Below are 24070 nucleotides of genomic sequence, written 5' to 3'. Positions count from 1 at the left end.
AAAGCTGGGAATGGAAAAGCGTGTTGCAGAACATACAACCAGGGAGGTGACACTGGGCTAGGACTTCTCTTCCTGCCACATGGGCTCAGTCTTGCTGGTTCCTTTTGGGAATGGGTGAGCTCGAGACTTTTGGGCTTTCAGTGCACCATTTCTTACCATTTATTCCTCCACACTCTTTTTTATCAGGAGAAGTCAAAACTGAGTTCCAGCTTCTTGGAAGTCATCTAGTAGGCCATGAATGATTGAGTCCACCAAATGAGATGGATAGACCCTTCTTCCTGTTACTTCATTCTATCTCTGGGAAATCACTTGTGACACAGTTCATCCACTCACCTGCCTTCTGCCACCAGATTCTGTACCCCTAAGGAACAGTAGCATGGTCTAACCAAGATGTCTGACCGTCTGTTTCTCTTCCCTTTCCTCTGTACTCAGTGTGAGGTACTACTCCAACCCTCTGTCATTGTCCTCCTTGGAGGACCATCCCTCCCCTTTACTGTACTAATCTGAGGTACTTCCCTCCCCTTTCCCTGTACTTTTCCGAGGTACTTCCCTCCCTTTTCCCTGTGCTCATCTGAGGTACTTCCCTCCCCTTTCCCTGTACTTGTCCGAGGTACTTCCCTCCCTTTTCCCTGTGCTCATCTGAGGTACTTCCCTCCCCTTTCCCTGTACTCGTCTGAGGTACTTCCCTCCCCTTTCCCTGTACTCGTCTGAGGAACTTCTCTCCCCTTTCCCTGTACTCGTCTGAGGTACTTCTCTCCCCTTTCCCTGTACTCGTGTGAGGTACTTCTCTCCCTTTTCCCTGTGCTCATCTGAGGTACTTCCCTCCCTTTTCCCTGTACTCGTCTGAGGTACTTCCCTCCCCTTTCCCTGTGCTCATCTGAGGTACTTCCCTCCCCTTTCCCTGTACTCATCTGAGGTACTTCCCTCCCCTTTCCCTGTGCTCATCTGAGGTACTTCCCTCCCCTTTCCCTGTACTCGTCTGAGGTACTTCCCTCCCCTTTCCCTGTGCTCATCTGAGGTACTTCCCTCCCCTTTCCCTGTACTCGTCTGAGGTACTTCCCTCCCCTTTCCCTGTACTCGTCTGAGGTACTTCCCTCCCCTTTCCCTGTGCTCATCTGAGGTACTTCCCTCCCCTTTCCCTGTACTCGTCTGAGGTACTTCCCTCCCCTTTCCCTGTACTCATCTGAGGTACGTCCCTCCCCTTTCCCTGTACTCGTCTGAAGTACTTCCCTCCCCTTTCCCTGTACTCGTCTGAGGAACTTCCCTCCCCTTTCCCTGTACTCGTCTGAGGTACTTCCCTCCCCTTTCCCTGTACTCGTCTGAGGTACTTCCCTCCCCTTTCCCTGTACTCATCTGAGGAACTTCCCTCCCCTTTCCCTGTACTCGTCTGAGGTACTTCCCTCCCCTTTCCCTGTGCTCGTCTGAGGTACTTCCCTCCCCTTTCCCTGTACTCGTCTGAGGTACTTCCCTCCCCTTTCCCTGTACTCATCTGAGGTACTTCCCTCCCCTTTCCCTGTACTCATCTGAGGTACTTCCCTCCCCTTTCCCTGTACTCGTCTGAGGAACTTCCCTCCCCTTTCCCTGTACTCATCTGAGGTACTTCCCTCCCCTTTCCCTGTACTCATCTGAGGTACTTCCTCCCCTTTCCCTGTGCTCATCTGAGGTACTTCCCTCCCCTTTCCCTGTGCTCAACTGAGGTACTTCCCTCCCCTTTCCCTGTGCTCAACTGAGGTACTTCCCTCCCCTGTCCCTGTGCTCATCTGAGGTACTTCCCTCCCCTTTCCCTGTACTCATCTGAGGAACTTCCCTCCCCTTTCCCTGTACTCGTCTGAGGTACTTCCCTCCCCTTTCCCAGTACTCGTCTGAGGTACTTCCCTCCCCTTTCCCTGTGCTCATCTGAGGTACTTCCCTCCCCTTTCCCTGTACTCATCTGAGGTACTTCCCTCCCCTTTCCCTGTGCTCATCTAAGGTACTTCCCTCCCCTTTCCCTGTGCTCATCTGAGGTACTTCCCTCCCCTTTCCCTGTGCTCATCTGAGGTACTTCCCTCCCTTTTCCCTGTGCTCATCTGAGGTACTTCCCTCCCCTTTCCCTGTACTCATCTGAGGTACTTCCCTCCCCTTTCCCTGTGCTCATCTGAGGTACTTCCCTCCCCTTTCCCTGTGCTCATCTGAGGTACTTCCCTCCCCTTTCCCTGTACTCGTCTGAGGTACTTCCCTCCCCTTTCCCTGTGCTCATCTGAGGTACTTCCCTCCCCTTTCCCTGTGCTCAACTGAGGTACTTCCCTCCCCTTTCCCTGTGCTCAACTGAGGTACTTCCCTCCCCTGTCCCTGTGCTCATCTGAGGTACTTCCCTCCCCTTTCCCTGTACTCATCTGAGGTACTTCCCTCCCCTTTCCCTGTACTCATCTAAGGTACTTCCCTCCCCTTCCCTGTACTCGTCTGAGGTACTTCCCTCCCCTTTCCCTGTACTCATCTAAGGTACTTCTCTCCCCTTTCCCTGTACTCATCCTTTGTACTTCTCTCCCCTTTTCCTGTACTAATCCTTGGTACTTCTCCCCATATCTCTGTACTCATTGAGTATCTGTCCTTTAGTCTCTGGGATGTCTACCCCTTGCATGGCACTTATGGGAAGGATTCTCACAAAGTGCATGTGGTATTCCAAGCAGAGTGTTCCTGTCACATCTTGGAGGTCCAAGGATCCTTTCAGAAAGGAAGACTAGGTAAGCCAACCCTCAGGTCCAGGGATTTTGTGTTTGCTTTGCATCAATGTCCTTATTCTGTTGCTGCAGCATCACAAATTAGTTTTAACTCCATTTGTCCCTGTTGGAGGATTAGGGAAGGACCTGTTCCCTGGTCCTGTCCATCACCCAGCATCCACTGCAGTCCTTGGCTCAGGGTCCTATGCAATTAGAAAGGTCTTAACAAGAAAACCAAAGCAGAAGTCATAATGATGATGGCTGAAACAAGAGGCTGGAGTGATGTACAGTCATTGCACCCTTTACTTGTAAGATTTTTACAATAACTGCCCATAGGCAGACTTTTCAAACATGGGCATGCACTGGTCACTTACAGACTAGACGAAGAGAGGCTGATGGGTGAGTGTGGGTGTAGGAGGTTGGGAGTCTGAGGAAGCCTACCTACCCCTCTCTTCTCATCCCTCCCCTGATGCAGGTAAGTTTAGGAAAATGTCATTTTCCAAAAAGTGCTAACATGTCCCTGTGGTCACACCAGGCCTAATGGGACCTATTGAGTATTGTTCATCCCATGGGGCCATACAGGACAGTGAAGTGCCTTGTGTCTGGGCATTCTAGGAGGCATTGAGAACAGGTTTGTTTTGACTGTATCTTGTACTTCAAGATCCATAACAACCAACAGGTACATGTGGGAAATACACTCTTGAGGGCCTTTCATGAGCCAGAACATTCAGTCCTTAGTAGACTTCTATAGTAAGTCAGGTTAAGTTAGCCTCTTTACAGCTGAGAAAATGGAGCTTAGTTAGGGTGAGTGCTGGCCCAAAGTTTCTCTGTCTCTTTCTCTCTCTACCCCTCTCTCTCTCTCTTGCAGACATGCATGCAAGTCACAGGGCTAGCATACTCATTATGATATGTCAGAGATGGTAGAAGGAAAGGGACAGAAACTCCTGGTGTGAAGAGAATCATTTTCTATCTGTCCATGTCTTTGGGCTTGGAAGCAGTCCTCAAAATGAGAGTGTATGTCATGATGGCCGGAGATTCTCTCAGGAGTTGAGAAAGTTGGAGAGAACTCTCGTGAATAGGCCTGGCACATTCCCCTTGTCCACTGCTCTTTGGAGGTTCCCAAGAGACCTGCTTGGGTACACCTCCCTCATCTGACAGGGTTATTTACTCAGGGACAGCCAGAAGAGTACAGATTGGTAGTGCTCAGTTGGGAGCAAATTTGCCCTGTTAGAGACATGTGGCAATGTCTGCAGCCATTTTTTTATCTCACAACTGAGACATGCACTGTCACATGGTGGGTGGGGCCAGAGGTGCTGTTAACCCTCCAAGAGTACACGAAGGGTGCCGTAGTGGAGATTCACTGGAACTGGCATGTCAGGCACAGAGGTGGGGAAGCTCTGGTGTGAGGGCCGGGGCATAGGTTCTGGATCTAAAGTGCTGAGTTTGAATCTAGCTCTGTGCACACTAACTGTGCAGCCTTAGCCAAGTTACTTCTCTGAAGGTGAAACTGATGATAGATCCTGTCTCATGGGGTGGCTGAGAGCATTATGCTGAGAGCCAGTGTATATAAAGTATGGGAACAGAGTCTGGTCCCTGGTGGCATATATGGCTGGTGTCTTGAGGGGCATTTGGTGCTGTGGGTGAGTAGCTTCCAAGTTAGCTTACCCAGGTGTGATCCTTCATTCACTGCTTACTGCCTGTGTGACTTTGGAGATGTCAACCATTCTCCATTTAGATTCTTTCTCAGCAACATAAACACAACTCCCATGAAGATACGTTGTGAATTCGAGGTGGTCAGAACAATGGCTTGTACGCGATAGGAGCTACATATGCACCGATTGTCATTGCTGTCATGACTTACTCTTCTACCACTGGGCTGGTATGGAAGCCTGCTATTCCCAGATCATGTGGCCCTTTGCCTCACAGGTTTCATCAGCCATCAGAACATTGGCTTACGCAAGGAGCATCTCCATAGAGGATGACAGGTTTTCAGATGTCTACTACCTGGCATCCTGTATGACTGAGAGCCAAGGGCTCCATTTTTCTGAGTAGTTATTAATTTTGGCATCAATGTGGAAAGAGGCAGTGTGACCTCTAGTGACACTTAGCAATTAAATGACACTTTGACAACCCAAGAGATGATTGTTTTCCAGAGAGGAAAGTCAACATTCTCCCGAGGTGCTGAGAGCACAGTTGTCAGTGGCAAGAGTTTAATCTCTCCCTCTGGTGACCAATGGAGAGACACATGTCTTTAAAAGCCATTCTGTGCAGCCATGCTGATGTCCTGATTTAGTTGGTCAGGGTGACAGTTGTGTCTTATGATTATACATAAAAGTTCTCCACTTTTGGTTTTGCTTCGAGATGCAGAAGGAAAAGCCTGGGTTTTGTAAGTGAGTACACATAACTACCACTGGAAAATTAGCCCGAAGTCACTGTACATGTTTGAACAGCTTTAAAAATTATGTGCTATTTTAAATGTCTTCGTTAATTAGATTCCCTTTGATGACTCACTGGAGAAGCAGAAACCTCAGGCTCTCATGGAGTGAGGCAGGGCCTGGCTGTGCAAACATTCCAGTTAACCTTCCCTTGCTACCCTGTGTGCCCTGGCTAGTGGTCTGCCTGTGACCCAGGACTCAGCCAGCACTAGCTACGCCAGGGAGCAAGTTATTGTAAGATCCTTGCAACCTGGCCTGACTGTCTTGATTCATTTGCAGGAGTAATTGCCTGTGGAAATTGATGCACCTTTATCTGTGGTTCTATTAAAATGCTGCTTGAAACGAGGTGGCATGAACTGCATTGTTAGTGGGCTGCAGTGCTGTGGGAGCTCTTACTTCATTCTGCAGATGAGCAGTGGCTGGAAGTGAGCTCTGTACCCCTAGCAAGAGCTGTGCTTGTTAACTGACATTCCCCAACATGGCAGAGTGGGGTTGTGGCACATAAACCAGCACTGTAGTCAGCAGGATTTTAAATGGAATTTTCCAGGCTTTTCTTGCTATAAATGGGCAAATGCAGGTGTGTTACAGTCTCTGCCGTACAAGAGCCGAGTGCAGTGGGATCTATCCAAGGGTCCTGCACATGGAAACTTTTATCCCCAAAGCAGAGCCTGCGTCCTCCTGGAGCCTTCTCTCTGTGGGACCAGCAGCGAGTGCTCACTTACTTTTGTTCACATTGTTACTTTCCACTTCTGCCCAGATAGTGAGATCCACAGCTATGGACTCCAACTGATGGAAAGGAAGAGCCTCAAGCTGGTTGTCGGTTACTATGCCGACAGATGCATTGTCCTCATACCTCCTCCATCACTACACCATGGAGCAAGCAGATGCAATACCAACAGCAAAGACCGAAGTACAAAAATCCCACACACAAAATAATTAGATGTGGACCAAACAACATAGAACAATGACCAGGTCTGCTTCCTAGGCCCCCTCCTTCAAGGTCACACTTAAACTTCAGCTCTTCTAGATCTGGAAGGAGCTTCCTTCAGAATCCCTAGCAAGTCTTCCAGCTGATGCTTAAAAGCTCTTAGCATTTCTGGACCTTAGAGATTCCTGTGAAAGCTTCTGAGCATGATGAACTTGGCTTACATCTTCCTTTTGAACTCTGACACATTCTGTATGATAAAGTTCAAGTCATCTATTCATTAAAAGATAACTACTTCCATTCGGGCTGCTTTGCTCCTGGCTGTGGGCTGATGAATGGCTGTGTAATGTGTCAGCTGCCTTGATAGTTGGCTGCAGGATAAAAAGCGAGGGGAAACAGTTTTGGAAGCACCTGCATTGACTTAGTTCTACAGAGGACCCCATGGTGGATGGACAGTAACAGAACTCATGTGTGGATAAGAAGCCACAAACAGAGGGATTGGCCCCAAGAGTTTCTTTTGAAATCACCAAGAACTACCAAGAAGTCCCATGCAAAATACCTTCATTTCATTTAGGGCATGCTGTGACCACCTAACTATCTCCCGCAGGCCTCACCTCTTAAAGATTCCACCATTTCCAAGAGGCCAAGCCTTTAATACATGGACCCTGGGGTTGAGGGGCAACCAATCCATTACACATAGTATTTCTTTTAATATGGCCAGTAACTTAGAAAGGTAAGCAGGCCTTTTCTTAGATGTCAGACTGGCCAACTCAGAGGTAGAGAATCAATTTGCTTCTGAACACATGGCTCTAGGCTGCTGAGCTGGGATAGGAACCTAGAGAGCATACCCCTATGATGGCATCTTCTCTTCCTACCAGGCCTTATTCTGTGTGTATGTGTCACTGGCTTTCCTTGTGTGGTAGATGGCTCCCCTTAACGTAGCAAAAGGTTTAGCTTTGAATTCCCACTTTGCACTTTTTCAACTTTGTTTTCTGAGCCTCACTAATGTCTAGGAAGTAAAGAAGTATTATCTTTTAACAGCTTTGAGCACTCAGGGTCAATGCCTGTGTTAATGACCTCTACTATCTATATAGCCCACAAAGCTGCCTGACTTAATGAACATTCCTAATAAGAAGATGTGGGTTTTATAACAGGAATAGATGTTAAGACCCTATTGCTGAACACTCCACATACTTGGGCTGCAAGGTCACTGAGAAACCCTGTTGGAGCTGAACTGAAAACCTCCTCCATGTAGACCAGCTGACAGAAAGATGGAAAAAGCCATGCTGCATGCAGTTCAATGGGAGCAAGAGAAGCCACCAGTGAAGATACCCAATATTGGACACTGCAAACCTTATAATTGGCCAGCCAGACTGAATGAGCCAACAGGTGCAATAGTGGCACATCTGTTATGGGGGAACCAACTGCCCTCTAATTTGACTGGAGACCATGGGAGGGAATACATGCCTGATACTGGAAACCTACAACAGGGTAGTCATGAGCCCTAGGGGTGTAACATCTGCTGCTATCTGGCCAAATGTATATATTATGTCTACCAAACTGTCCAGTAAGTACTTCTCTTAACATTTGTACCCATATATTAATGATACTCTCACTTTTGGCTAGAGAACCTTCTCTTTTAAGATGGCAGTGACCTTGGGATGACTCAGAAGGCACCATGGTGCTGAGAAAAAATGACAGAGGAGTGCTCAGCACTGAAATATCTCTATCACACCTTCCATGGCTCAAGGTCCATTGCAGAAGAGGTGGCTGAAAGAATGTAAGAGCCAAAGAAGGGTAGGACTCCTTACAATGTGCTCCTCCAGACACAAAATGGACAAGATATCCATGACCTCACAGTGCCTGACACTACCTACACAAGACCATCATAATAGGAAGAAAAGATCATGGCATCAAAATAAAAGAGAGACTGGTTGAGATGGGGAGGGGATATGATGGAGAGTGGAATGTGGAGTTTCAAAGGGTAAAGTGGAGGGAGGGAGAGAATTACCATGGGATATTGTTTATAATTATGGAAGTTGTCAATAAAAATATTTTTAAAAGGTTAGAAGGCCATGATGAATAGAGACATCCAGTCTTGAAAGGCCAAACGACTTCCCTAATCTTTTCTTAGCTCAGAAACCACCTGGTGAGATATCCTCCCTAGACGATTCTGCTAAAAAAGCTAATTCTGAGCAAGGACACAAATAACTTCAATTCCTTGTCTACTTCCCTTGGACCTACAGCTGATTCAATCTGTTTGCCTTAGGAACTTCCTTATAAGTTTGAACCCCAGCCTCACTCAGTGCTTCAGTCTTCATCCTATGAGAAGGCGAGGTGCCCTCACTGTACCTCTCAATAAACTGTTTGTAGAGATTAAAAAACTAAAAGAAGATATGGGTTTTATTTTGAGGGGAATTAATGTAACATGAATTTTATGGAAAAAGTAAAAAAATTAAGTCTCCTTAAAATATTACTCAGGAGGGCTGGAGAGATGGCTTAATGGTTCAAGGCACTTGCTTGAAAAGTGTAATGGCCCTGGTTCAATTCCACAGTACCCACATAAAACCAGGTGCATAAAGTGCTGCATGTGTCTGGAGCTTATTTTCAGTGGCAGGAGGCCTTGGCACACCTATATTCATTCTGTCTGTCTCTGTCTACCTCATTCTCTTTCAAATAAATAAATTAAGTATTTGAAAAATATTATTCAGGGTCTAGAGAGATCTTTAGCAGTTAAGGCGCTTGCTTGTGAAGCTTAAGGACCCACATTTGACTCTCCAGATCCCATGTAAGCCAGGCACACAAAGGTGAGGCAAGTGCAAGGTCGCACATGCCCACTGGGTGGCACAAGCATCTGGAGTTTGATTTCAGTGGCTAGGGCCCTGGCATGCCAATTCTCTCTCTCTCTTTATCTATAAAGATATTATTCAGGCATAATTTTAATGGATGTTGAATTTCAGACACAATCTAGTTAAAAAGTAGGGGTAAGAAATGGCTTATCTGCCTTGTGAGTTTTTACCAAGAGTTAGTTACCAAGAGTCCTTGGAATGGCAGAGTAGCCAAGGCAAGAGGAGAAGGATGAGGGAATACATTGGAATATGTTGTGGCCTGAATTTTTTTCCCCTCTGAGCTGTCTAGCCTTACTTCAGAAAGGCCACAGGTGAAAAGTCAAGCTATACTTGAAGGTCAACACCAACATTTGCATGTATACATTTTGACAGTACATTCTGAAACAGAACAAGAAACTAGCATTAGACAGAAAGTCACAGTGCAGATAAGATCCCTAATCCCAAACTCAAACCTTTTCAAAATCTGAAAACTTTGGTGTGTCCAGTGATGCCAGGGGTGAAGGAATCTATACCATAGAACTGTTTGGTGCACAATATTATTAAAGACATTTATAAAATTACCTTCAGCTCTGTGTGTGGGATGGGACATAAAATATAAATGAATTTCATAGTCAGACTTAGTTCTTATCCTCAAGCTATCCCATGTACATGTAAATACTCTAAAACCACCACCCCCCCAATCCCACGGGGTCAAGGATGCTCAGCCTGTACTGCGCTTCTGGAGACTATATCAGCAGTGACTGTTACTGGGAACTCGTTAGCAATGTAGACTGCTGGGGACCCACTCAGGACCTCCTGAACCAGAAACTGGAGGCAGTGTCCCCACCACTTTATTAAAGGCCCCCTGCAAGTGACTCTACTGAGGTCTGGGGATGGAAGCCTTGAAGGCGACCACATGGTGCTTGTGGGATCCTACATCCAGCCCTCCCTCCCACTGTTTCTCTGATCTTAGACTTCAGTGTCCTTATCAGTTAGATAATGACAGTCCTATCTCAAGGTAGGAGTGTTATTTCTTCGTACCATTTTACTTTGAATTATTTATCTTAGAGATACGGAGACAGTTTCTCTTTCTGGCAGGTGTATATATGTGTGTAGCATGTGTGTGGGAGTGTTTGCATGTGTGTGGGAACACGTGTGTGAGGGTATGCGTATGTGTATGCATATGTATATAGAGGCCAAGGCAGTCTTCCTTGCTTGCTCTCCACCTTTTTTATTGATACAAGGTCTCTCACCTGAACCAAAACTTTGCTGATTTGGCTAGTCTAGTTACCCAGCTTGCTCAGAGGATCCTATCTCCTCCTCCCCAAAGCCGGGGTCACAGGCAGGTGCCATCATACCCACTGGAATTGATGTGGGTGTTGGCGCTGGAGCTTACCCCATAGTTATGTGACAAGTGCTTTTTTCCACTGAGCCATTTTCCAGTCACTTTGGGTCACAACAGCAGCTCCCAGAGCCCTCACAAACCATTAATGTTGTCCTTACGGTGATACCATACCTTCACATCTGTCAGTCCTGAAAACCTTCTAGGCAGCAGCAGAGAGAAGCCTTCCTCAGGGTGCTCAGATAGTGGCTAATCTCCATTGCCAACCAGATTAGGTCGGGGATCCAGTAGGAGAAAGGCCTCCAGGCAGGTCTGCAAGTCTAATAAATTCTATGGGCTCTGGTCCAGAAAACCACGGCCAGTACATGTCCCCAGAGACAAAAGGAATGAGAAAGGCCACACAGCAAGCATTCAAAAGAGAGGGATTGATAACTGGCTTAGTATCAATAAAGTACCCCAAGATGGCAGGGGAAACCTGAGGTAATTAACTTTGCTAAGCCCCAAGTGTCAAACATTAAGTGGCACTAAGTGCCTTTAGAAGAGAGTGTGAAAGCAGGGCAGGGAAGTTTTTTGGAGAAGCATTAAGTGCTTGGGATGTTCTCTCTCTCAGCAGCCTAGACACACTCCTCCCCCACACTGGGTGGGCTCTGCGTGGGGGAAGTGGAGTGGAAGAGCCAAATGAAAGCAGGGATCAGAGGAAGTTTGCACAGGGAATGCTGAGAACCCCAACCTTCCCTTTCTCTGTTGCTGAATGTTACCAGAATTCTATAGACAGGAAGTTGAATCTTCCCCAGGGATGGTGGGACCCAGACCCATCCAAGAGGCCAACCTGAAGCTGCTGGTATTGTGGGTTCTTCAATAGGAACTGCAGGCAGCTGACCCTGCAGTGGACTCTCACTGTTGGCAATTCCCCTCAGTCACATAAAGCTGTGTGTGAGGTGTGCATGCATGTGCGTATGCAGGTCCACATGTGTGTGGGCACACATATGTGTGCAGTACACATGCAAGTGTGTGTGTGTGTGTGTGTGTGTGTGTGTAAGCCAGCCAGACACTGGTATTCTATATTGCTTCTCCACCTTATCTAAGACGAGGTCTCTCACTGAACTTAGAACTCATAACTTAGCTAGACAAGCTAGCCAGCAAGTCCCAGAATCCTCCTGCCTCCATGTCCCCAGTACTTTGATTACAGACAGCTGTAACCACTGTGCCCGACATTTTCTGTGCATGCGTGGAGTCTGACAGGCTTGTGTGGCGGGCACTTTACCCACTGAGCCATCTCCCCAGTCCCCAACAGAATTTTCATGAGTTTTCTAAGGTCCCACTCAGTATGAGCAGAAACCTAAGGATTTCTTTGTGTTTCTGAACACACACACACATACACACACACACACACACACACACACACAAATGTCAACAGGGAGAAGGAAACTTAAAAACTATACATGTATCACCAATTTACTCTAAAACATTTAAAAGAAGATGACATATTAGCTGTACAAAACTGCAAAAGACTGCAATTAAACTGGAATATCCAGAGAATAAAACTTCATGAAAATTGTAAGTATGATAGAAAAAGAAATAAAAGGGATAAATTGTGAAGTTGAAGAAACCTCTTATAAAGAACTAGAATAAAGGAGAGAAAGAAAAACTAGATTAATCCTAGACTCCAACCTCTGTAATGGAAGGTCTAGTAAAAGAGAACAAAGAAATAAAAGGGAAGAATTCACAAAGTAATTTTTTTTAAGTCCTTGAATTGAAAGGCATGGATCTCCAGGTTGAAGGATTTGTTGAAAGGTTAGCACACTGGGTGAAGATGGGACAATAATAAAACATGCATTATTATGAGTTGTCAGAGCATTGTGGAAGAAGAGCTTCTAGAGGGGAAAAAAAGCAGTTTTGTTAGGAGGGGAGTAGATGTGGATGGTTTTAACTTAGCAACGAGAGAAGACTAGAGAAATCTGAGACAAATAGTTTCAAGGTAGAATTCTATGTCTTGCCACACTTCTAGATGCTGTCTGAGAGAAACAAAGAAAGTAACCAGAGGCTGTCTCTCAGAGAATCCCACCCCAGAGCTCAGAGGAACGCCTGACCTTCCTTTTAGCACCTCTCTTTTTCCTGCTTAAAAATTCTGGATAAAATATGTTTACTTAAAATATAACCCAAGAGAGAGGAAAAGAGGAAGGCATGCATGGGAGGAGGGAAGTTGGGCTCTAGTGTAAGAGAAGAGTCCTGGTGGAAGAGAAGGAAAGAGCAACCTCTCTTCTAGATGAACATTGTGCCTTCGGTTTGGGTAGTCTCCTTCCTTTTCCCAAAGGTTAGAGCTGTCCAAGTGCCCTCTCTCCTGGGAGTGTGACCTTTTAACAAAGCTCAGGGCTTCTTGATGCTACACCCCGCCCTTCTCCCCACACCACTCTCCTCTATCCATCAGGAAATAGCCAGACTTTCATTTCTTCTCTCTGGAGAAGGTTTATTTTTTAATGCTTATTTATTTGCAAGGAGAGACAGACAGACAGACAGACTGACAGACAGAATGGATGCGCCAGAGCCTCCAGCCACTGCAAATGAATTCCAGATGCATGTGCCACTTTGTGCATCTGGCTTTACGTGGATACTAAGGAATCGAACCCAGATTGTTAGGCTTTGCAGTCAAGTGCCTTAACTGCTAAGCAATCTCTCCAGCCCCCAGAAAGGTTTTGAGTACTTCAGGGTATAATATCATTTGAATATTAAGACATCTGTAAAAAAAAAAAAGTGGATGCTTGAAAACCATGTAATCCAACTTCACACAAAACTGGGGTTTGGTATTATAGCAGTATTACTGTTGATATATTTCTTCATGATTACTGATGTGGTCCTCTGGAGGACCCTCAGCCTTGCAGACTGCCTGGGACACAGACTGGGACATGGGTGGTAGTACCACCGCACCTGCGGCCCTGCTCTCTGCCCACAGGCAGCAGCTGTTTTTCTGTATCACTCACTGGTATAACTACTTATTTAAGCTCCTAGAAAAGAAAGCCACTCTTTGGCCATGACCTTGGGATCACTGTGGATCAGCAATCAGCTGAAGAGAGACTAGTTGGAAAGAAGGGATTCAGGGAAGGAGAGAATTGAAAAGGGAAGAAGGTAGAGTAGGGCCAGAGCAATGGCTCAGAGGTTAAAGGTGCTTCCTTGCATAGCCTGATGACCTGGGTTCAACTCCCCAGTACCCACGTAAATCCAGTTGCACAGTGGTTCATGAACCTGGAGTTTGTTTGCAGTGGCTAGAGGCCCTGGCATGCCCATTCTTTCTCCTCCTCTCTCTTCCTCTCTCTTTCTCTCTCTCCTTTCTCTCTCTGTTTGTAAATAAGTAAGAAAGTATTTGTTGTTGTTTTTTAAAAGGTAGGGTTTCTGGCAAATGCCTTTAATGCCAGCCCGTGGGAGGCCACTGTAAGATTGAGGCCACCCTGAGACTACTTAGTAAATTTTAAGTCAGCCTGGGCTAGAGTGAGACACTACTTCAAAAAACCCCAAAAATGAAATAAAATAAAAGTAGGGTAGTGGGAGGGGATAATAATCATGGTATATAGTTTATATTTATGGAAGTCGTCAATAAAAAAGTTTTTTTTTAAAAAAAGCTGAGGCTTTTTGAGATAGGGACAGACTCATTGGGATAAAGGTGATCAGCCTGTGCCCTGGGATCATGGTACTGAGCATGCTTGGCATGCTTGGTGACATCTGGGCATGAAGGGGGCAGGAGCATTGGCCTCTCGCTGTTGTGAGGCTGCTCATGAGTCTAACAGAGCAGGTGTGGGCAGGATGCAGAATGACCCCTGTTTTCCAGTGTGTCCCTCTCTGTTCAGACTCACCCACTCCTTTGGCCCTCCCAGAGCTTGCAGTGCTCTTGCCTTGCTTACTTACAATTCTCTGCAGGGCAGTTGAGTCTCAAGGCCTTCCCTAACCTCAAGACCCATGGGTTCCCCTCTGTTTTCCTGTCTATAGCCTGTCTACTATGCCTGGATAAGATGAAGGGAATGGCTGTCTATACTGAGGGAGAGAACGTCATGCAAAGGGGGAGCTAGTCGAGCAACTCTTTGGTTATTTGACTGAATGAAAAAGCCAGCCTCGAAAGGTCACCTATCCTATGATTCTATTTGTGTAGCACTCTTAAAATGACACCAAGAGAAAGGCCTGTGGTTGCCAGAGAAGAGTGTGGATGTCCAGGGGTTGCATGAGGGAGGTCTCAGGTATTGAAAAGGTCTGTGTTTTGAATATAGCACTAGCTATATGAGTCTATTGTGTACAGTGACACAGAAAAATGCATATACTTCGTAGCAATGCCAGTCTTCTAGTTCCAATGATAGGCTCACTATGGAAGGTGTAACCAGTGTGGGAAACTGATTGAAGGCTGTCTAGAATCCTGCATGATCTTTGTAACTTCTTATGAATCTCTAGTTACTTCTAAATAAATATTTGTCTTTATAAAAGAATATACACAATATTTAAACACATACTAACATATGAGCAAAATAATTATGCTTAATGAAAGAAGCAAGCTAAGAAAGAATACAAGAAAAAACATGGATGAAGTACTGTGTTTGTGTGCACATACATGTTCATGAGGTATGTGGCTAGATTTTTGTGTCAAGAAGTATAAAGCAGAGCCTGGAGAGATGGCTCAGGGGATGATTATGTGTTAAGCCTGAGGGCATGAGTTCAGGTCCCCAGAACCCACATAAAGATGAAGGTATGGGCTGTGAACCTTTAATCCCAGAGCTGGAGAGGGGGACATGGTATCCCTGGGACTTATTAGTCTAAGAATCTAGCAGCACTGGTGAGCTTCCAGTTCAGTGAGACCCTGTCTCATAAAAATAAGGTGAAGAGCAACTGAAAGGATACCTGACGTTGATGTCTGGCCTACACACACATTCACACACACATGCACCCACACACATGAACCCAACATGTGCAGATATCACACACCAGGAAAAATGCATAAAGTGAAACCACCGCTCCCCTGATCCTTCCTCCCCACTCTGCTTGTACCCCCAGACCTGCCTGTCTCCATGTCCCCTGCCCCGGATTTCAGGTGCACATCCCCCAGGCTTTTTTATATGGGTTCTAGAAAATAAACTCAGGTCCTCATGCTTGCAAGGCTAGCACTTTGTAAACCATCTCCCCAGCCAAAAGCTAAGGTTTGTGTTACAAGTGACACCATGGAAGAGGTAAAGGCAGCTGACAGTAGTCCCCCCTCCTCCAGGCCCCGCCTCCCTCTCATTATTTGGAGACTCCTTGGGTCGCTGTGAGGTTCTCCTGGGGAGGTCAGGATACCACGGGGAGGGGTGGCTCTGGCCATTGGTCTGCTCTGAGGAAACTGTATATTTTGTCACTCTAGCTGAGGGACCACTGACATGTCCTTTCTGCTCCTCGCCTCCAGCTCTGCTATATGCCACCATCTTTGGGAATGTGACGACCATTTTCCAGCAGATGTATGCCAACACCAACAGGTATCATGAGATGCTCAACAGCGTGCGTGACTTCCTGAAGCTCTACCAGGTGCCCAAGGGGCTGAGTGAGCGCGTCATGGACTACATCGTGTCCACCTGGTCCATGTCCAGAGGGATCGACACGGAGAAGGTGAGGAGTGCAGAAGCTCAGGCGCCCTGCCTGCCTCCCAGCCTGCTCTAGGGGAGTGAGGTTTCAACCCTGGTGGGCTAGGCTCAGGACTCACCAGTTCCCTCCACCAAAGGTTTTATTTCCCTTTCTTCCTTGCTGAAGGACCAGCAATTAAGAACCATTACTGGGCAGGAGAGATGGCTCAGCAGTTAAGGTGCTTGCCTGCAAAGCCTAATGACCCATGTTCAGTTCCCCAGTACCCACATAAATCCAGATGAACAAGGTGATGTGTGCATCTGGAGTTCATTTGTAGTGGCTAATGTCCTTGCTGTATGAATTCATATTCTCTCTCTCTCCTTGCAAATAAATAAATAATTTTTTTCTCAAATTTTTATTAACATTTTCCATGATTATAAAAAATATCCCATGGTAATACCCTCCCTCGCCCCTACTTTCCCCTTTGAAATTCCATTCTCCATCATATCCCTTCCCCATCTCAATCATTCTACTTACATATATACAATACCAACCTATTAAGTACCCTCCTCCCTTCCTTTCTCTTCCCTTTATTTCTCCTTTTTAACTTACTGGCCTCTGCTACTGAGTTTTTTCCTTCTCACACAGAAGCCCAATCATCTGCAGCTAGGATCCACATATGAGGGAGAACATGTGGCGCTTGGATTTCTGGGCCTGGGTTACCTCACTTAGTATAATCCTTTCCAGATCCATCCATTTTTCTGCAAATTTCATAACTTCATTTTTCTTTACCGCTGAGTAGAACTCCATTGTATAAATGTGCCACATCTTCATTATCCACTCATCAGTTGAGGGACATCTAGGCTGGTTCCATTTCCCAGCTATTATAAATTGAGCAGCAATAAACATGGTTGAGCACGTACTTCTAAGGAAATGAGATGGGTCCTTAGGATATATGCCTAGGAGTGCTATAGCTGGGTCATATGGTAGATCAATCTTTAGCTGTCTTAGGAACCTCCACACTGATTTCCACAATGGCTGGAGATTGCATTCCCACCAGCAGTGTAGAAGGGTTCCTCTTTTTCCACATCCCTGCCAACATTTATGATCATTTGTTTTCATGATGAGGGTAGCCAATCTGACAGGAGTGAGATGGGATCTCAATATAGTTTTAATCTGCATTTCCCTGATGACTAGTGACGTAGAACAGTTTTTAGATGCTTATATGCCTTTAATATTTCTTCCTTTGAGAACTCTCTATTTAGCTCCATAGTCCATTTTTTGATTGGCTTGTTTGATTCCTTATTAGTTAACTTTTCATTTGTAGTGGCTAATGTCCCTGCTACATGAATTCATATTCTCTCTCTCTACTTGCAAATAAATAAATAATTTTTTAAAAGAGCCATTACTTAAAAAAAAAAAAGGCGGGCTGGAGAGATGGCTTAGCGGTTAAGTGCTTGCCTGTGAAGCCTAAGGACCCCGGTTCGAGGCTCGGTTCCCCAGGTCCCACGTTAGCCAGATGCACAAGGGGGCACATGCATCTGGAGTTCGTTTGCAGGGGCTGGAAGCCCTGGCGTGCCCATTCTCTCTCTCTCCCTCTATCTGTCTTTCTCTCTGTATTTGTCGCTCTCAAATGAATAAATAATTAATTAAAAAAAAAAAAGGCAAGTGTCTGTCCCAGAGAGAGGGGACGGAAGCCTTCCTGCCCAGGACAGTTTGTCAAATAAGAATCCAGCCAAGACAAGAGGGCATGACTAATGCCATCGATGCTTCCTTCTGCCCCAGATTCCCGGATGAACCAACATTATTACTGATGTTGTCTTTATTCCAAAGGTTGATGCTTTGCTCATCATGACTTTTTAAATTTTTATTTTGTTATTTATTTACTTATTTGAGAGAAAGAGAGAGGCGGAGAGAGAAAGAGAGAGAAAGAATGGGTATTCCAGGGCCTCCAGCCACTGCAAACAAACAAACTCCGGATGCATGCACCACATTGTACATCCGGTTGACATAGGTACTGTGGACTCGAACCTGGGTCCTTAGGCTTTGCAGGCAAGTGCCTTAACTGCTAAGCTATCTCTCTAGCCCATCAGGATGTTAAAAACAATATAAGATTTTTTAAAGAAACACTGTATTAAATACAATTTGTCTGAGGCCTTTGTCTTCCCCTTAAGTGATAAGCCAGATGTGGGGGAGCACAGCTGGAGTCCCTGCACTTTGGAGGCTCAGCTAGGAGGATTGCATGTCTAAGGCTAGCCTGGGCTACATGGCAAAAGCTTATCTGCAGAAAAACAAAGGAAACCAATATTGTTGTGCTTGTCTTCGGCTTGACTGTCCCTTGCCATGTGTTCTGAGTGCCTCCCACCAACCTGGGGAGGGTGTGGCTGCGGGCTGCGCTGAACAGAAGCCAATGCCCCGTGCTAACTCCTGCCCATAGAGTACCCAGGACAAAGCTGGATCAGAGCCAGGCTTCCTCTGGCTTCAAAGCCCTCCTCTGCCTGCTAGCCCTGTGCCCGCCCCACTTACATGCAAAACATGAGCTGGAAGGAAGAGGGCTGAGGCCAAATGAAAATGTTCCTGTTTCCCGGATGGCCAGGGTGTGGGCAGGGCTGTGCCAGCGCCTGCCCCAGCCGTGCCCGCTGTTTCTGTTCCCCTCTGGCAACAGTGGCTGTTGGTTCTGTGGGTGCCCGGCAGCTGATGGAGCAGAAAGGAGCTTTGATCTCTGCCCTAGAGCTGCCTTTCCCAGGCACCAGGATACCTTTGCAAATCCCACTGTCTGGGAAAAGTCCTTCGTGGCCCCTGCAGCTGGGCTGGGCACCAGTGAAAGACTACTGTCAGCATTTGAACTCTTGCCTCTTTCCTGCCATCTCGAATTCCTCAAGGGCTTTTGGAACCTTCCCCGGCTCCTGGTCCAGACACTCAACTGTGGCCCCTCACGGCAGACTATAGCCTGGCCAGGGCAGCAGCTGCTGGGGAGCAAACCAGAACCATGTTCCGGGCTCCCTCTCCCCTCCATTCTAGGTCAGAGTGGTCGGTGACTACTGGGGCCAGTTTTCTAGTAACGAGCTGTTTGTGACCTTGAGCACATGTGTGTACCTCCAAGCACCAATTTCCCTGTCTATACTACATGGAAACTAGAAAATTTGGGTTTGAGGAATAGAATACGTTCCTGAGGGAGTTTCTGCAGGTATTCCAGAGAACCCTAATAAACCTCGACCCTGAGCTGCCCACCCTGGGAGGCTCAAGCCTGAGCAGTGAAGACCACCACAGGAGGCCCACAGGAAGGGAAGACTGGCATCTCAGGCCAGGGGTTGGGAGGCTGGCCAGGAAGGCCATCACTCGGAGCTGAGCTCTCCTTTGGAGACTTGTGAGGCCCTTTCACCCACCGTGGTGTGGAGCCTAAGGACACACACGGAAGAGCTGAGGGAGGTGCTTAGTGGCCCACAGTCCAACTCATCAGATCCACTCCCTCCCTGTGCCGTCCTGTCTCCTCCCCGTGGGCTCCGGGGTCTGAGCCCTGCATACAGCTTTACCTCCATGCCAAGTCCTTATTCACTGGTGGCCTCTGCCAGCCAAGGCCAAGTCCAGTGAGCCATGTTTAAATGTGATTTCTCTTGGAGAATTCATCTCAGTTCTGAACCACATGGCACTGTGTGCGTGCCCCTCATTCCCCGGAATCTGCACTTCTGCAGGAGTCTTGCTGGTCATGAGCTTTGTGAGGCTGGTGAGGTCCAGGCTTCGTGCCTCTCTGTCTCTGTGCTCTTGGAGAGGCACTCACTTCTGGGGCATCCTGCATGCATGGTAAGAATGCAGGGACACCCAGAAGGAGAGGTGCTCCTGGGGCTGAGTACTGTCCCCACTGTGTACTGACTGAGAGATGTGACCTCCTTCAGCCTTGGAGTCAGTGCTGGCAGTCAGCTTTTCCAGGAGAAACCCACAGAGCAGTGAAGTCACGTGGGGGGGAAGGATCTGGGCTTTCATGCATCTAACCACTGTCCCACAACATGCCGAGCATTGGGGGTGGGTAGGAGTGAACCCACCAAGGGCCTGGTGGGATCTTGAGGCTTGGGAGTCTCAGGTGAAGAAGCACCTGGCTGGTGGCAAGCTAGAGGGATGGGGGCTGGAAAGTTCCAGCACCACAGGGAGAAGCATCCCCCAAGCGGGTCTGACTTCATGAAGCCACAGACAGGGTGGGAGACATTATTATTCTAGAAGCTCTCCTGATCCCTCTGAGAAAGTCCAGTGGAAGAGTTCTAGGGTGTTACTTGATGCTTTCCGCACGAGGAGCCATACAATTATTTCTTGCAGAAATTCAGTCCAGAGAGATATTTCTCCCCGGAAAAGCTCAAGATTTTGTCCCTTTGTTCAGAAAATGAGATTGTCAGGGCCTGCACATCCCATTTTGCTTTGACTATAGTGCAAGGCAGAGCTGGGGACATAGCTCCGTTGTTAGACCCTTGCCTGGTATATTCAAGGCCCTGAGTTTAGCCCATAGTACCACAGGGAGAAAAACGCTGAGCATTACATATCAGCCCTCTTCTTTCGCAGGACCACCTGGGATAGGCGTTGGTCATGACATAACTTACCATGTCAAGTTACATAGAATGAAATGCCAGCTCTGCCCGTTCCTGTCTGTGCGACTTTGGGCAGATCATACCGCTGCTCTGTGCCTCGGTTTCTGCGTCTGCAAGCTGACATGATAGCACGTCGTGGGGTTCTGAGGGGGACCGTGTTAGCTAACACGCGTGACACAAACGTGGAAACGCAGTCCTGCTGGCTTCCCGCCGTTGCTCTCCCAGCTAAGCTGAACCTACTGCTCACTATTGGTCTCCTCCTACCAGATGGGGGAACGCACGAGAGCAGAGATTCTTGTCCATTTTGTTTTCACTGTTACATTACTAGGGCCTGCTGACCCCAGCTGCTTGACAAATGCATATTAAACAAGCGTGTGGTGTGCCCGGTGCTCAGAAGTGCGCAGGCTCTTTAAATTCCCATCGTCACTGCAGCAGCAGATCATGTCAGTTCTATAATCAAAGTCTATTCTTTAGCCTACAGTGAACCCGCTGAGCTATAGACGGCAGAATATATTCTTCCCATCTGACTGTGGATTTACACCTATTCAACACCAATTTATTATGTGTTTCAAAATAGCTAAAAGAATATTTTGAATGTTCTCAACACAAGGAAATAACAAATATTTGAAGGGGTGAATATGCCGATTTCATCATGACACCAATATCCCACACCCCTTAAGAATTTATGGTGCTTTTTTAAACTTTTCCTTCTTGTTTTTTTCCTTTTGAGACAAAATTGCAGTCATGTAGCCTAGTAAGTCCCAAGTGGAAACCTAGGAACTGAGGATGAGTTAATGCAAAGGGATGCAGGAGGGGATCCCAAGAGCAGGCGATAGCCTGTGGGGCAGAGAGACAGACAGGACTCATGTGGTGGATTGCAGGTCACTTGGTTTGACAGGAATTTGTGGATCAAGATGGGCCACAGTGAGAGAGGAGTCTGGGAGTGAACTGGGTAGATCAGGGAGGCTGCAGGCCTTCCTTTGGGGACAGAACCCAGGGCTATGGGAGTGTTAGGCAAGCATTCTGCCAATGGAGCTATGTACAAATCCCCCACGCATCTGGAGATTTTGCATATTATAGCTGTAATCTGGACTTGGCTGCTTTTCACTGACTCCACTGTCAGTTCACCAATGAACGCTCCCCCACCCACCTGTCCCCTGGCCACTGGGAGAGGAGCTAGTCTTTCCTAGACACCACTCTTGCCACCTTGTAGCCAGAGTTCTCTAACCACACTCTCAGGCTCCACTCGTGTCAGTCCCCACCCCGAAATCCTTCAACATTGCCCACACGGTCAGCATCCCCCAGGCCTCTCTCTGCACAGGATCTCCTAGCTCTTCCCACTCATTCACATGGACTGTTGTCCAGGCCCTCAGAGCGCCTGGGTTTGTTATCCTGCTGGAATGTTCTACCTCCACACAGCTCACTCTCACACATTCTGCAAGTGTAAGCTTAGATACCACATCCTCTGAGAGGCGTTCCTGGAACCTGATTTCTGACCCTGACTCTCAACCCTGTGTGATTGTTCCAGACTGCCTGTTTCTTCCTGGAGGGAAAGGGAGTACCATGAGGGAAGGAACTTGAGCTATAAGAATGTAGTCTGGTCTCATGGGGTGTTGTTGCTCTTGGGGTGCCAAGGGATGGAGGCCATATACAGATCCTCACACTGTCTCCTTCTTGTCTGTCCAGGTCTTGCAGATATGCCCCAAGGACATGAGAGCTGACATCTGCGTGCACCTGAACCGCAAGGTGTTCAAGGAACACCCAGCCTTCCGCCTGGCCAGTGACGGCTGCTTGCGGGCTCTGGCCATGGAGTTCCAGACGGTGCACTGTGCCCCAGGGGACCTCATCTACCATGCAGGAGAGAGCGTGGACAGCCTCTGCTTTGTGGTCTCAGGCTCCCTGGAGGTGATCCAGGATGACGAGGTGGTGGCCATCCTAGGTGCGTGTTGCTCATTCCTGGATGCACTCCTTGCACACAGGGCTGTCTTGGTCACTAGGCAGCTCTGGGGATCCCTCCACAGGGCAGATCCACTGCCAACACCCTCATATCACCAAATACGCAAGAGCTGTTTTGTGTCCCATGTTGTTTGAGGTACTTAGGGCATTTCAGTGACATTTTTCCTCAAGAAGCTCCAGTCCAGTGAAAAAGATGAATCAAAGAAATTTGGACATTTGGAGTATAGCAGGAGGGGCGCCTAAGCCAATACACAAAAGGGCAGCTTTCCTAGACGGAATGATTCCCAGGTGGAAACCTAGTAACTGATAATGAGTTAATGCAAAGGGATCCAAAGAGGAGGCAATAGTCTGTGTGACAGACAGACAGGCAGGATTCATGTGACAGAGAGACAGACAGGACTCATGTGACAGCAAGAGAGACAGGATTTGTGTGGTGGACTGCAAGTCACTTGGTTTAACAGAAGCACATGAATTGAGATGGGAGATGATTCTGGGAGAGAGCTGGGCAGACTGGTGGGCTGCAGAGCCCCATCAGGGGACCTGGAGTTCCTTTGGGAGAGTCTGTGATAAATTGAAGGAAGCACAAGGAGATTTTACTTTAGGAAGATTACAGGGGCCAGAGGTTAGCTCAGTCAGTAAAGCACTTGTCTTGCAAGCATGAGGACCTGAGTTAGACCCCTGCATCCACAGAGCAACGCCAGACAAGGCAGACAAAGTGGTATGCAACTGTAACCCCAGTGCTGGGGGGGCAGAGACTGGTGGATCCCTGGGCTCACTGGCCAGCCAGTCTGTACTGATTGGCGAGTTCCAGGCTAATGAGAGACCCTGTCTCAAAAAGCGGTGGGTTGTGTTCCTGAGGAACAACACCTGAGGCTGTCCTCGGGCCCCTCACACATGCACACATGCCAACACATGGTTGTATTAGGAAAAAGACAGCAGGAGATTGGACTGAAGGGGAAGGTATACCAGGTTGCAGATACGTCTTCTAGGGACCAAACTGAACGAGGATGGTGGGCAGATGGATTGAAGCAGATAGCATCGAGATGTAGAGGTAGAAACAAAGGAACCCGATGACACATTGGCTGTGGGGAGAGGAGTCAGTGAGGACTGTGGAGTTTCTCACTGGACAATGGGGATGCTTTTACACCATACATAGCAATGGGGGCTCTGGGGGAAGGAGCAGGGGCACAGGAGAGGGACATGGTAATATTTGGCACATTGAATATCAGAGTTTCATCTAACTTCCTTTGACCACAGCAGCCCTTTCTTGGGGCATGTCTCTCTGAGGGGTCAGGCCATCACCATTGTAATGGGCATCATTCATGGGCATGCTCACCACCTTATGCAGTGACCCTCACTCCCCCACAGTACGTCAGTGGTTTTATGACTCTGTCTTAGATGAGACAGCCAGAGCTGAGAGAACTGGTGCGGTATACTTGTGCTAACGAGAGTCGCAGAGCCAGCAGCGCAGAGTCCCTGTGACGTGCGTACTGATGGACCACACCGGTGCTGGTTGCTCCCAGTACTGCTGAACATGGGGGGATGCATGTCTTATGTTTGTGCTCTCTTAGGAAACTGAGGCAGGGAAAGACTTAGTCATGTTGAAGTTTGACTTAACATTTTCATACTACACAGAGGTACGATATTTAAGATTTTTAAAAACTTATTTGTATATGTGTGTGTAAGGGCATTACAGGGTCTCTTGCTGCTGCAAATGAGTATCAGTCCAGCTTTATATGAGTGGCT

At 47.4% G+C, this 24070-nt stretch overlaps 1 protein-coding gene across 2 annotated transcripts in view; it reads left to right on the top strand.

The window, feature by feature from the left end:
- The window catches only part of Kcnh1 (potassium voltage-gated channel subfamily H member 1), a 375946-nt gene that overhangs the window by 253785 nt on the left and 98091 nt on the right, over positions 1–24070 (top strand). For both annotated transcript variants that reach the window (XM_045141565.1, XM_045141564.1), the window contains exons 8-9: positions 15640–15839; positions 22055–22307. In XM_045141565.1, coding sequence (XP_044997500.1) covers positions 15640–15839; positions 22055–22307 — 453 coding nt within the window. The remainder of the gene's footprint in view (positions 1–15639; positions 15840–22054; positions 22308–24070) is intronic.

The sequence above is a fragment of the Jaculus jaculus genome, chromosome 1 (assembly GCF_020740685.1).
Source record: "Jaculus jaculus isolate mJacJac1 chromosome 1, mJacJac1.mat.Y.cur, whole genome shotgun sequence".
In the NCBI taxonomy this organism is placed as follows: Eukaryota; Metazoa; Chordata; class Mammalia; order Rodentia; family Dipodidae; genus Jaculus; species Jaculus jaculus.
This window is presented reverse-complemented; position numbering and strand designations above follow the sequence as displayed.